The sequence below is a fragment of the Pelodiscus sinensis genome, unplaced genomic scaffold (assembly GCF_049634645.1).
Source record: "Pelodiscus sinensis isolate JC-2024 unplaced genomic scaffold, ASM4963464v1 ctg157, whole genome shotgun sequence".
In the NCBI taxonomy this organism is placed as follows: domain Eukaryota; kingdom Metazoa; phylum Chordata; order Testudines; family Trionychidae; genus Pelodiscus; species Pelodiscus sinensis.
In genome coordinates this window covers 95,402-108,220 of record NW_027465951.1, presented here as the reverse complement: position 1 = coordinate 108,220, position 12,819 = coordinate 95,402, and the positions used below count along the sequence as shown (strand labels likewise).

At 66.4% G+C, this 12,819-nt stretch overlaps 2 protein-coding genes across 10 annotated transcripts in view; one reads left to right on the top strand and one right to left on the bottom strand.

Annotated features, from left to right (window-relative positions):
* LHFPL4 (LHFPL tetraspan subfamily member 4) overlaps positions 1-2,480 on the bottom strand; it is a 37,658-nt gene extending 35,178 nt beyond the window's left edge. The window contains exon 1 of the mRNA XM_075917269.1: positions 2,037-2,480. Coding sequence (XP_075773384.1) covers positions 2,037-2,442 — 406 coding nt within the window. The 5' untranslated portion in view covers positions 2,443-2,480. The remainder of the gene's footprint in view (positions 1-2,036) is intronic.
* Positions 2,481-8,556: 6,076 nt separating this feature from the next.
* MTMR14 (myotubularin related protein 14) overlaps positions 8,557-12,819 on the top strand; it is a 51,439-nt gene continuing 47,176 nt past the window's right edge. For 8 of the 9 annotated variants that reach the window (XM_075917277.1, XM_075917276.1, XM_075917279.1 and 5 more), the window contains exons 1-3: positions 8,557-8,737; positions 9,246-9,394; positions 12,192-12,300. In XM_075917277.1, the coding sequence (XP_075773392.1) occupies positions 8,609-8,737; positions 9,246-9,394; positions 12,192-12,300 (387 nt within the window). In that variant the 5' untranslated portion in view covers positions 8,557-8,608. Of the gene's footprint in view, positions 8,738-9,245; positions 9,395-9,419; positions 9,855-12,191; positions 12,301-12,819 lie in introns of those variants that run through there. The other variant, XM_075917278.1, reaches the window with a different exon arrangement.

Here is a 12,819-nt window from a genome sequence, read left to right as displayed (position 1 = left end):
GTTCGGGGGGGCTGTCTGACTGGGCTCCCGCAGGGCCGGGGGGGCTGCAGGGTCGGGGGGGCTGTCTGACTGGGGTCCCGCAGGGCCGGGGGGGCTGCAGGGTCGGGGGGGCTGTCTGCACTCCCGCAGGGCCGGGGGGGGGCTGCAGGGTCAGGGGGGCTGTCTGACTGGGGTCCCGCAGGGCCGGGGGGGCTGCAGGGTCAGGGGGGCTGTCTGACTGGGCTCCCGCAGGGCCGGGGGGGCTGCAGGGTCGGGGGGGCTGTCAGACTGGGCTCCCGCAGGGCCGGGGGGGCTGCAGGTTCGGGGGGGCTGTCTGACTGGGCTCCCAGAGGGCCGGGGGGGCTGCAGGTTCGGGGGGCTGTCTGCACTCCCGCAGGGCCGGGGGGGGCTGCAGGTTCGGGGGGCTGTCTGCACTCCCACAGGGCCGGGGGGGGGCTGCAGGTTCGGGGGGGGCTGTCTGACTGGGCTCCCACAGGGCCGGGGGGGCTGCAGGTTCGGGGGGGCTGTCAGACTGGGCTCCCGCAGGGCCGGGGGGGCTGCAGGTTCGGGGGGGCTGTCTGACTGGGCTCCCGCAGGGCCGGGGGGGCTGCAGGGTCGGGGGGGCTGTCTGACTGGGCTCCCGCAGGGCCGGGGGGGCTGCAGGTTCGGGGGGGCTGTCTGACTGGGCTCCCACAGGGCCGGGGGGGGGCTGCAGGGTCGCGGGGGGGGGCTGTCTGACTGGGCTCCCGCAGGGCCGGGGGGGGCTGCAGGTTCGGGGGGGCTGTCTGACTGGGCTCCCGCAGGGCCGGGGGGGGGCTGCAGGTTCGGGGGGGCTGTCTGACTGGGCTCCCACAGGGCCGGGGGGGCTGCAGGTTCGGGGGGGCTGTCTGACTGGGCTCCCACAGGGCCGGGGGGGGGCTGCAGGGTCGCGGGGGGGGGCTGTCTGACTGGGCTCCCGCAGGGCCGGGGGGGGCTGCAGGTTCGGGGGGGCTGTCTGACTGGGCTCCCGCAGGGCCGGGGGGGGGCTGCAGGTCCGGGGGGGGCTGTCTGACGGGGCTCCCGCAGGGCCGGGGGGGCTGCAGGTCCGGGGGGGGCTGTCTGACGGGGCTCCCGCAGGGCCGGGGGGGCTGCAGGGTCAGGGGGGCTGTCTGACTGGGCTCCCACAGGGCCGGGGGGGCTGCAGGGTCGGGGGGGCTGTCTGACGGGGCTCCCGCAGGGCCGGGGGGGGGGCTGCAGGTCCGGGGGGGGCTGTCTGACGGGGCTCCCGCAGGGCCGGGGGGGGGGCTGCAGGTCCGGGGGGGGCTGTCTGACGGGGCTCCCGCAGGGCCGGGGGGGCTGCAGGTTCGGGGGGGCTGTCTGACGGGGCTCCCGCAGGGCCGGGGGGGCTGCAGGTCCGGGGGGGGCTGTCTGACGGGGCTCCCGCAGGGCCGGGGGGGGCTGCAGGTCCGGGGGGGGCTGTCAGACTGGACTCCCGCAGGGCCGGGGGGCTATCTCACCTGGCCCTAGGCCCCTGCAGGGTCGGGGAGGTGTTTCACTGGGCCCCGGGCCCCTGCAGGGTGAGAGGTAGGAAGCTGTTTGCCTGGCCCCTGCCGCATGGGGGGGTGGGGGGGGTTACTCACCAGGCCCGGCCCTGCTGGTGGGGATGGGGCGGGCTGGCTCGGCAGTGCGTGGTCCCTGCAGGGTCCCCTCTGGCTGGCCCTGGGCTCGTGCATGGCTGTAGGATGCATCCACCCTGCACCACCTTGGGCAGGAGGCAGGGCTGCACGGGGGCGGGGTGTCGGGATTTCCGGCTCGGCTCCTGGAGCCGGCTCCCCGCCCTGCAGCGCTCGGGGACAGCGACTCGGGGCCACCCCCGCCGTCCGGCCGGGACTCGGCAGGCGGCGCCGGGTCAGTGCGCTCCGAGCTCCGCTGGAAGGACTCCCAAGGCCCGAGAGACAGAAAGCAGCCGCTGCTCCGAGGGGACCCCCTGGCCCGGGCTCCGCTCCCCGCCCCGCCCGAGCCAGCCTCGGAGCCCCTGCCCCAGGCCCCCGACTGCCCCCTCTCCCCGGGCCGCCTACCCGCCAGCAGCTGCATCCAGGCGCAGATCTTGTAGACCGTGGCGGTGTTGCAGAAGAAGAAGAGCGCGAAGCAGGCGATGCAGCCCAGGGTCAGCACCATGGACAGCAGCACGAAGAAGGAGGCGGCCTTGAAGGCGCCCGACGGGATGGTGCCGAAGTCGGCGAAGGAGCCGCGACAGGCGAGCTCGCGGCTGGCCAGCCCGCTGCCCACGCAGTAGTGGAAGAGGCCGAAGTAGCCCGGCTTGGGGGTGCTCACGCTGTCGCCGATCCAGTAGGGCTGGATGAAAACCACCACGTTGATGATGGCGAAGCAGATGGTGAAGATGGCCCAGAGCACGCCGATGGCGCGCGAGTTCCGCATGTAGTTCTCGTGGTACAGCTTGGAGGCCTCCTGCGAGGGCAGCATCCTGCCGGGCTGCCCGGGGCGGGCCTGGGGGTGCGGGGCCTGGGTGCGGGGCGGGGACGCGCGGGGCCTGGGGGTGCAGGGCGGGGACGCGCGGGGCCGGGACGCGCGGGGCCTGGGGGTGCGGGGCGGGGACGCGCGGGGCCTGGGGGTGCGGGGCGGGGACGCGCGGGGCCTGGGGGTGCGGGGCGGGGACGCGCGGAGCCTGGGTGCGGGGTGGGGACGCGCGGGGCCTGGGGGTGCGGGGCGGGGACGCGCGGAGCCTGGGTGCGGGGCCGGGACGCGCGGGGCCTGGGTGCGGGGTGGGGACGCGCGGGGCCTAGGGGTGTGGGGCCGGGCCTCGCGGAGCCTGGGGGTGTGGGGCCGGGACGCGCGGGGCCTAGGGGTGTGGGGCCGGGACGCGCGGAGCCTGGGGGTGTGGGGCCGGGACGCGCGGGGCCTAGGGGTGTGGGGCCGGGACCTGGATGCGGGGCCGCAGCTAGGCGGCGGGGCGAGGCCCCGGCAAGGGCTCCGTCGCGGAGGAGGAGCCCGGGGGGTGGCCGGCAAGGGGCCAGGCCATGGGGAGCCCGCGGGCGGGGAGCCCTAGATGCGCCCGCTCGCTCCCACCAGCTGCAGCAGCGGCGACTCCATCTTTGCTGCCGCCTCCCTGCTCCTGGGCGCGGCGCGCTCCCGCGGCGCGGCGCGCTCCCGCGGCAATGCAGCTCCGGGAGCGAGAGCGGGAGGGGTCTGCCCCAGAGACCGTGGGAGAAGGGGCCTGCAGCGCCGGCACGTGCCACTGCACCCCGCACCCGGAGACTTGGCTGCGCTGCCCGGCCCGGTCCCGTCCTGCCAGGGGCCCCACTGGGGCGCGCCCTGCCGAGGGCCTGCGGGGAGTCCCGGCCCTGGCTAGAGGCCGGACGGTCCCCGACCCCCTTGGAAGCTGCTCCCACTGGGCCTGAGCCGTGCACCCTGGGGTGCCAGGGAGGCGCCCCCTTGCCGTGCTCAGTTCGGCCAGGCCCTGGGCGCCCCTGGCTGCCTCCCGAGCAGCTGGGCGGGGCCACGGTGGCTTCCTGGGTCTGGGACAGGCGGCTGCCAGGGCCCCCTCCGGTGCGCCGGCCGGGATGGACCTGGCCCGCCTGCCCTCCGCTGCGAGGACCTGCCTGGCTCATTGAACAGCCCCACGACCTGCAGGGCCGCTGCCAGCTTCTTCTTCCTCAGCTGCAGCATTTCCAGCTGCACCCTGGCAGCCAGCGGCCCCCCGCCTTCGCACACCCCGACTGGCGTGGGGAGCCCACGGCGAGCCAGTGGGGCCAAGTGGGGCTGAATCCCCTTGCCATGAATGTCACTGTCCTGTGCCAGCCCACGTGTGCCTCAGTTTCCTGCACTGCCCCGAGAGGGGGACTCCTGGTGCGGGTGCCTGCCCAGCCCCCGCCCGTGCACAATGGCCCTGGCACCCGGTGCCCAGAGGGGTGCGACCACTTGACATCTTTGGCCCGAACCAGGGCAAAGGCTGGAGATGGGGCTGGGAGGAAGCTGGGGCCAGGCATCCGGGAGGGAGTCTGTCTGCTGGCAGAGCTGGCTGCATGGGGCACCAGAGAGCTCCCAATCTCCTGGTGCCCAATGCAGCTGGGCGTTGGTGAGCTCTGGCAGCCCCATCCCCTGGCCAGACCCTCCCGCGGGCCGCAGCCATCGCCTGCTCACCAGGCAGCAGCTGCCCCCGGGGGTCTCAGGAGACGCCAGCAGCTGGGAAGGACTACAAAGGGCTGCCCCCGGGAGGGGACGGAGCGGCACCTGGGGGGTGTCGGAGGAGGCCGGGACAGAGCGGCGCGTGGGGGGTGTCAGGGGAGGCCGGGACGGAGCGGCGCGTGGGGGGTGTCAGGGGAGGCCGGGACAGAGCGGTGCCTGGGGGGTGTCAGGGGAGGCCGGGACGGAGCAGCGCTTGGGGGGTGTCAGGGGAGGCCAGGATGGAGCGGCGCCTGGGGGGTGTCAGGGGAGGCCGGGACGGAGCGGCGCTTGGGGGGTGTCAGGGGAGGCCGGGACAGAGCGGCGCCTGGGGGGTGTCAGGGGAGGCCAGGACGGAGCGGCGCCTGGGGGGTGTCAGGGGAGGCCGGGACGGAGCGGCGCCTGGGGGGTGTCAGGGGAGGCCGGGACGGAGCGGCGCCTGGGGGGTGTCAGGGGAGGCCGGGACGGAGCGGCGCCTGGGGGGTGTCAGGGGAGGCCGGGACGGAGCGGCGCCTGGGGGGTGTCAGGGGAGGCCGGGACGGAGCGGCGCCTGGGGGGTGTCAGGGGAGGCCGGGACGGAGCGGCGCCTGGGGGGTGTCAGGGGAGGCCGGGACGGAGCGGCGCCTGGGGGGTGTCAGGGGAGGCCGGGACGGAGCGGCGCCTGGGGGGTGTCAGGGGAGGCCGGGACGGAGCGGCGCTTGGGGGGTGTCAGGGGAGGCCGGGACGGAGCGGCGCCTGGGGGGTGTCAGGGGAGGCCGGGACGGAGCGGCGCTTGGGGGGTGTCAGGGGAGGCCAGGATGGAGCGGCGCCTGGGGGGTGTCAGGGGAGGACAGGACGGAGTGGCGCCTGGGGGTGTTTCAGGGGAGGCCGGGATGGAGCGGAGCCTGGGGGCGTCAGGGGAGGCCGGGATGGAGCGGCGCCTGGGGCATCAGGGGAGGCCGGGATGGAGCTGCGCCTGGGGGGTCTCGGGGGAGGCTGGGATGGAGCGGCGCCTGTGGGAGTCTTAGGGGAGGCCGGGACAGAGTGGAGCCTGGGGGGGTCTTGGGGAGGTCACATCTCTGCACTGCCCCCAGCAGTGCGTGCAGGGAGTGGTTCCAGCTATTGCCCCAGGCTACGGACGCGGCGGAGAGCCAGGTGCACTGGACTCGGGGTGTGTCTCTTCACTTTCTGCCACCACCCGCGAGTGCGGGACCCAACCTTGCTGCTGGTGCCAGGCCACCGCCACCCCCTGGACTTTGCATGGCCCCAAGCATGGGCCTGGGACAGATGGATAAACTGGCCATATGCCATCACAGCTCTGCCCACCAGCTGCTGGCCCCAGGCCCCCTTCAGGCCCCCACACACATGGCCCACGTGTGCCATGCTCTTCCTGGGCCACGAGGCTGACCAGCACTGCAGCTGGGGACAGCCAGGACCCCAGCACAGGTGGGGTCATTCAATCAGCAGCATGTTTCTGTGCAACATGCGACCTCCATGTCGAGCTCCCTGGCTAAACTGCTGGTTCACCACAGCCCCAGCACAACCTGTCCCCTCTGGCATCCCAGGGCACAAGGCCAGCACTGCCCAGGCCTGCGATGCCAGCTGGGCCTTAGAGTGACAGCTACGCACAGACACTGCAGCCATTAGCCAGGTCTCGCTGTGCTCGTCGCCTGACACCTCAGCTCAGCTGCCAAAGGGCTACCCCCAGAACAGGACAGCGCAGAGCCGGCTGTGGCTGGGGGGCATGCGGGGGGGGGGGAAGGGACCCCGGCACAGAGATATTGTGAAACACTTGGTGGAGAGGACGTTTATCAGGAACAGTCGACATGGCGTCCCCAGGGGCAAGTCCTGCCTGCCCAAGCCGGTTGCCTGCTGCGATGGGAGAACTGGCTCTGGGCTGTGTTGAAGGTGGCGGACATGACAGCTGGATGGTAGCAGAGCTTGTGATGCGGTTTCCCGCACTGCTCTTGCTGGCAAGTTCAAGCAGCATGGCCAGGCTGAGCGGACTGTACTGCGGATAGCAGGGTGGCAGATGGTGGCAGTTAGCGTCACACGGCCTGCCGCCGCAGTTGGGGGTGTCCAACACCCTCATTAATGAGCTGGCTGACGGTGTGCTTTGCACTGCCGGCCACAGTTGCGGATGACGCTACGCGGGGGGCGCGGTAGATACGTTGCCGGGTGGGGTCCAGAGTGACCTAGACACATTGGAGGGTTGGGCCAAAGGAAATCTGATGAAGTGCAGAGTCCTGCTGTTAGGAGGGAAGACTCCCGAGCCCTGCTACAGGCTGGGGACCGACTGACTAAATGGTAGTTCTGCAGAAAGGACCTGGTAGGAGCACTGCCAGCTGACCTAGGCTATGTCTATACTGCACATTGTTGTGCAAGAAGGTATGCAAATGAGGCATGGGGATGAATATCTCCACACCTCATTTGCATACCTAATGAGCTGCCATTTTTGCAGAAGGGGCTTTTGTGCAAGGAGCCGTCTACCCCGCTCCTTCTTGTGCAAAAAAACCCTCTTGCGCAGAGCCGTTCTGCTGCTTCTTTTCAGGAAGAACGGCTCCTGCGCAAGAGGGATTTTTGCGCAAGGAGGAGCAGGGTAGACAGCTCTTTCTTGCACAAAAGCTCCTTCCGAAAAAATGGTGGCTCGTTAGGTATGCAAATGAGGCACGGCGATTTTCATCCTCACACCTCATTTGCATACCTTCTTGCGCAACAATGCGCAGTGTAGCTAGAGCCCTCAAGAGGTGATTATTCCCTTCTATTTGGCACTGGTGAGGCCACATCTGGAGTCTCACGGCCAGTTTTGGGCCCCCCACTATAGAAACGATGTGGACAAATAGGAGGGCAACAAAAATGCTGAGGGGCAGAGCACATGGCTTATGAGGAGAGGCTGAGGGATTTGGGTTTGTTTAGTCTGCAGAAGGGCCGGTGAAGAAGGGGCCAGGCTGTTCTCAATGGCGGCAGAAGACAGGTCTCAGTTGCGGGGGAGGCGGGATATTAGGAAAAACACTTCCCCTGGGGGCGCAGTGCAGCACTGGGCTGGGTCGCTGAGGGAATCTCCAACCTTGGGAAGTTTCTAAGGCCCAGGCTGACAAAACCCAGGCTGGGCTGGTTTAGCTGGGGGTGGCCCTGTGGACTCTCTTCCTATCCAAATCTCCCATGATAGCCTGTTCCACAGGGGCGGGGCCTGAAATGTGCCTCAGCTGAGCCGCGATCACAGGAGGCTGCAGGATTCCCCAGGGCTCAGCCAGCATGAAGCCCTCCCCAGTTAGCAGCCCTGGAACAGGAGCACCATTGCCCTGGTGCCCTGGCTGCGCACTCAGGAACGATGCCTGGCACAGCCCTGGGGCCTGGCCTTCCCCACCCAGTCTGGGCCGCCTGCCCGCTGTGAATGCGCCTTGTGCCCCGCAGCGGCTCCAGCCTGGGGAGCAAAAGGAGAGAGGCTCCAAGCTCACCCAGCTAGCACCCGGGCAGGAGCCCCTGGGCCGCGCGAGCCAAGGACTAGGGCCTGCCTGCCGAGGAACTTCACCAAATCTTATCCGCCACTGGCCGGGGGGAGCCAGTTTCAACTCCCCCCCTTGTGTCTGGCCAGGGGGGCCAGTTTCAACCCCCCCTTGTGTCTGGCCGGGGGGAGCCAGTTTCAACCCCCCCCCTTGTGTCTGGCCGGGGGGGCCAGTTTCAACCCCCCCCCTTGTGTCTGGCCAGGGGGGCCAGTTTCAACCCCCCCCCCTTGTGTCTGGCCAGGGGAGCCAGTTTCAACCCCCCCCCCTTGTGTCTGGCCAGGGGGGAGCCAGTTTCAACCCCCCCCTTGTGTCTGGCCAGGGGGGAGCCAGTTTCAACCCCCCCCCTTGTGTCTGGCCAGGGGGGAGCCAGTTTCAACCCCCCCCCTTGGGTCTGGCCAGGGGGGAGCCAGTTTCAACCCCCCCCCTTGGGTCTGGCCAGGGGGGAGCCAGTTTCAACCCCCCCCTTGTGTCTGGCCAGGGGGGAGCCAGTTTCAACCCCCCCCTTGTGTCTGGCCAGGGGAGCCAGTTTCAACCCCCCCCCTTGTGTCTGGCCAGGGGGGCCAGTTTCAACCCCCCCCCTTGTGTCTGGCCAGGGGGGAGCCAGTTTCAACCCCCCCCTTGTGTCTGGCCAGGGGGGAGCCAGTTTCAACCCCCCCCTTGTGTCTGGCCAGGGGGGCCAGTTTCAACCCCCCCCCTTGTGTCTGGCCAGGGGGGAGCCAGTTTCCCCCTCCCCTTGGGTCTGGCCGGGGGGAGCCAGTTTCAACCCCCCGCGGGGGCGGAGTATCCCGAGCCAGCAGCGCCCGCCCCGCGGGTCACACGCCTACGTCGCGTTGTGATGGCGTCACGCCAGCGGCCGGAAGTGCCTGACCCCTCTCGGCAGCGGATTGGCTGGGCCAGTCGCGCGTTTCCGGTGCGCGCCGCGGCCCCGGCAGTGGGAAGCGGAAGCGGCCGGAGGGCGCGATGGGCCGGGCGCCGTGAGCGGGATGGCGGGGGCCCGGGGCTGCCCCCCGGCGGGCGGCGGGGAGCGCGCTCTGGCCGAGCTGCTGCTCGAGTTCTCCCGGGCGCAGTATCGGGCCAAGGACGGGGGCGGCGGGGCCGCGAGCAGCGCCAAGGTGAGACCGGGCCCCTCCCCCTCCGACCGGGCCTCCTGGGCCCCGCCCCCCGCCAGGCCCCGCCCCGCCCCCCCGACCGGGTCTCCTCGGCCCCGCCAGGCCCCGCCCCGCCCCCCCGACCGGTCCTCGTGGGCCCCGCCCCCCACTGGTACCCTTCTCCACTGGGCCCCCGTTCTGCCCCTCCCCCCACCTGCCCTGCCCTGACTGCCCTTCCCCCCGGGCACCCCTCCCCACCAGCCCCTCCCTCTGGGCCCCACTACATTCTTCTCCCTCCTCCAGGTCCTGCTCCTCCCCAACTGCCCCCCCCCCACTGGGTGCCTCCCTCACTGGAGCCCTCCCCCACCCTTCTCCAGGCTGTGCCAAGGCCCCCCCTTTGCCCTTGCTCTGCCCTGCCTAACCCAAAAGGGACCAGGTGCCCTCTTCCCTTCTGTCTGGGGCAAAGCCCATGAGCAGCAGAAGTACCATGTGCCTGGGCTCCAGCCCCTGAGCTGTAACTGGCTGCTTGCAGGTGGAGAGGATTGAGACGCGCTGCCTGGAGCTGTTTGCCAAGGACTATTGCTACAGCCTGATCCAGAATGTGAATGGGGAAATTTGTGGCCACTACCCCCGGCAGATTGTCTTCCTGGAGTACGAGAGCACGGACCGGGGTCAGGATGTGTAAGTAGGAGAGCTGGTAGCAACAGAGCCATACAAACCAGCCAAACCCTGTTCACCCGCAAAACACCCAGCCGAGGTTCCTGCACACCAGGGTTTGGCACCCTTTACAGAGCTCTGTGTCTGCACTGTCTATGGGATACATGATCTGGACCTGTCATCTGCTAGGCTACTTCTGCACTACTGAGCTGGGAATGGCTCCACACCCTACTGTGAATTTGGCAGCTGGGAGGCTGTTCCATGGTGTTAGAATATTTTGCTCTAGACCCTAATCTTGTGGAGCTTTGCAGTCTTTTTGGCCCTTTGAGAGTACCTGCTGCCTCAAGCTCTTGGGCTTTTCTACAAGTGAAGAAGTAAGCTAAACTTCAGTTTGCCGCATGGGGAAAACCGAGTATATTGCAAAGCAGCTTCAAGTGCACAGCAGTTAAGGGTGGGCTACTTCGTCCACGGAACGCTATCCAGTGTAGGTGAATGCGCTCGTGATGTTCAATACAGGTTGCGGCCTTGGGGGGGTGAGGCTGAGGTAGAGTAAGGGCAAGGGAGGAGCATGTGGGTGGGGTCAGAATGCTTCTGTGAACTGTGTAGTGCCGCTGACTGTGGGCAGAAGAATGTGTCATTTTACTTGGGGCTGAGAGTGTTTCAGGTCTCATCTCTGAGCATGGTTAGGCTGGGCCGGTACTTTGCCTGAATGCGATTTATGCTTTGGGACCCCAGTGCCGTCAGCAAGGTGTTCTCTTCAGACACATGTTAGGTTTGTTCTGCCTGGTGATTTCAGTTCCGTGGGGCTTGTGCTGCCTCGTCAGATGACCACAAGATTTCAGTCATGAAAACGAATTAAACGTTTGTAAAGTTCTTTTCGGACAATCATTGGGCTGGCGCGAGAGAGAGGCATCACATCTGGATGCAAGCACTTCCTGAGAGGTGTGGCGCCTGCTGGGACAGTTTGGCCATTGTAGAATGGAGAGACGCCACAGGTTGGACTTTGCAAGAGTTACAATTTAGCATGTGCCTGGGTTACTGTCACTTTGGCCTGAAGCTGTAGCTTTCTTTTCAGTACAACAGTGCGTTTTATTCACAGATTTAGGAATCCACTCAGCTGTGTGAGGTGCTGTATTTAAGTAGAAACACAAGAATATGACAAATCAATGATTATTCATTTGGTTCTTAGTGCCACAGTGTCCTGTGGCAGAATGGAGAGGTAAACCAGAGGGCAGAGGTGGGGAACCTAAGGCTCAGAGGCTGCATGAAGCCCCTGACTTGCCTGGATCCATCCCGTGAGGCTCAGGGCTTGTGTCCCCCTCCCCCCGGCCCCCCTGTGCTGGTGCTCCTGCCCCGCCCCCATTTCCTTGTGGGGCTGGAGTACATAACATCTTCTAGCCTGGACTCTGCTAGGCTCTGGCGTGCAAGAGGAATTTGGGGGGCATCTTTCTCCTTTTCAGTCAGGGGCACACCCGTTTTTGTTTTTTCTTCTCACTTGTGTGTGGCCCACAACTGATTTTTTTTCTGTGGGCCATAGGGAGTGGGGAGAGAGCCCTGTTTTCAGATGAAGGTCTGATGTTTGGTCTGGTATTTCTGGGGGTGAAAAAGAAAGTACATTTTCAGTGGGTTTGTTTTATGAAATGGGGATCTCAGCCAGGCTTGTCTGAAAATTTTGGGTGAGAAACATTTTTAGATGGGAGGAGCGCTTGTTAGAAGAGTTTAGAACATGGAAAGTGTGACAGGATGTTATTGTCTATGTAACCATTTAGTTCCAGAACATCAAAGTTACAAACCCCTTGGGAATAGCCGTTATTGATAACGCTGAAGTGCAGAAAACATTCTGTTCTTTCAAAAGTTTACATCTGAACAGTGACTTAAAACAACTTTCAAAGTGTACTGTGCAAAAGAAAAATGCTGCTTTCCCTTTTTTTAGTAGTTTACATTTAATACCACCCTGTGCAAGATTTGCTTTTTTGGGTCTCTGTGGCTGCCTAATTGTACTTCCAGTTCCAGATGAGGTTGACTGGTCAGTTCATAACTCAAATTCTACTGTATTTGTTTCCAGTTGTATGAATCTCTGTTCTTTGCTAAATAAACATACACCTGCTTTTGCTAACCACACGCCACTCCGATGTTTGGGAACAGCAGTTCTGGTGATTGTGTGTTGGCTGGAACAGGAGCTATGTGGAGGACTTGGAGAGTATCTAGCACCTACTTGCAAAGGGGCAGCAGAGCTGGGGGTGGTGATAGACACAGACAGCCCACGGTTGTCAGGGACCTGAGCATTGGTAGCTGCAAACAAGACACTCTCACACTCAGGCCAGGTGGTAACAAAGGGCCTCACAGCCCTGCATTCCCCTGGAGTGCTGCATGGGACAACACTCCTACTAGAGGTGTTAATGAAAGGGTTACCTGGTAAGCATCTCCCTTAATGGCTGATGCTTCCTGGGTAATGGTTAACTGGCCCTCTGGGAGCAGCCCCCCCCCATGGTCCAGCTGCCCGTGGAGAGCTGCTCGTCCTCTGGGCCCCCCACGAATGGCTGCTGGCGGGAGCGGGCTCCCTCCCCACACCCCCTTTAATGGGTGACAGGGTTAAGCACAGTGCTAGTCTTGTGTTGGACACTTGAATTTAGCATCCCTGCCCTCGACAGGCCTCACACGGCTGCAGTAAGTGTCTGCAGGAGCAAGCTGGCCAGCGGGGATGCCTGTGAGGATGGGACCCACCCCCCACCCCGGTTGCAAGCCCGTGTGTTCTCAAGGAGCCTCCTGGCCCTGGTGGGAGGCAGGAGTGAGACAACGGACTTTTCTCTCTGCCTGGCAGGTTTGAGAGCACGGTGCATGTCGGCAAGCTGCAGGAGCTCATGAACCGCAGTAGGATGGCCAGGTGCAGAGGCCGCTTTGTGTGCCCAGTCATTCTGTACAAGGGGAAGGTAAGACTGCGGACGCGCGTCTCTGCTTGGCGGGGGCCGTCCCTTCTCCCGGCGGGGGCGGCGCAAGGCTGCGTACGCGTCTCTGCTTGGCGGGGGCCGTCCCTTCTCCCGGCGGGGGCGGTGCAAGGCTGCGTACACGCGTCTCTGCTTGGCGGGGGCCGTCCCTTCTCCCGGCGGGGGCGGCGCAAGGCTGCGTACACGCGTCTCTGCTTGGCGGGGGCCGTCCCTTCTCCCGGCGGGGGCGGCGCAAGGCTGCGTACGCGTCTCTGCTTGGCGGGGGCCGTCCCTTCTCCCGGCGGGGGCGGCGCAAGGCTGCGTACGCGTCTCTGCTTGGCGGGGGCCGTCCCTTCTCCCGGCGGGGGCGGCGCAAGGCTGCGTACACGCGTCTCTGCTTGGCGGGGGCCGTCCCTTCTCCCGGCGGGGGCGGTGCAAGGCTGCGTACGCGCGTCTCTGCTTGGCGGGGGCCGTCCCTTCTCCCGGCGGGGGCGGCGCAAGGCTGCGTACGCGTCTCTGCTTGGC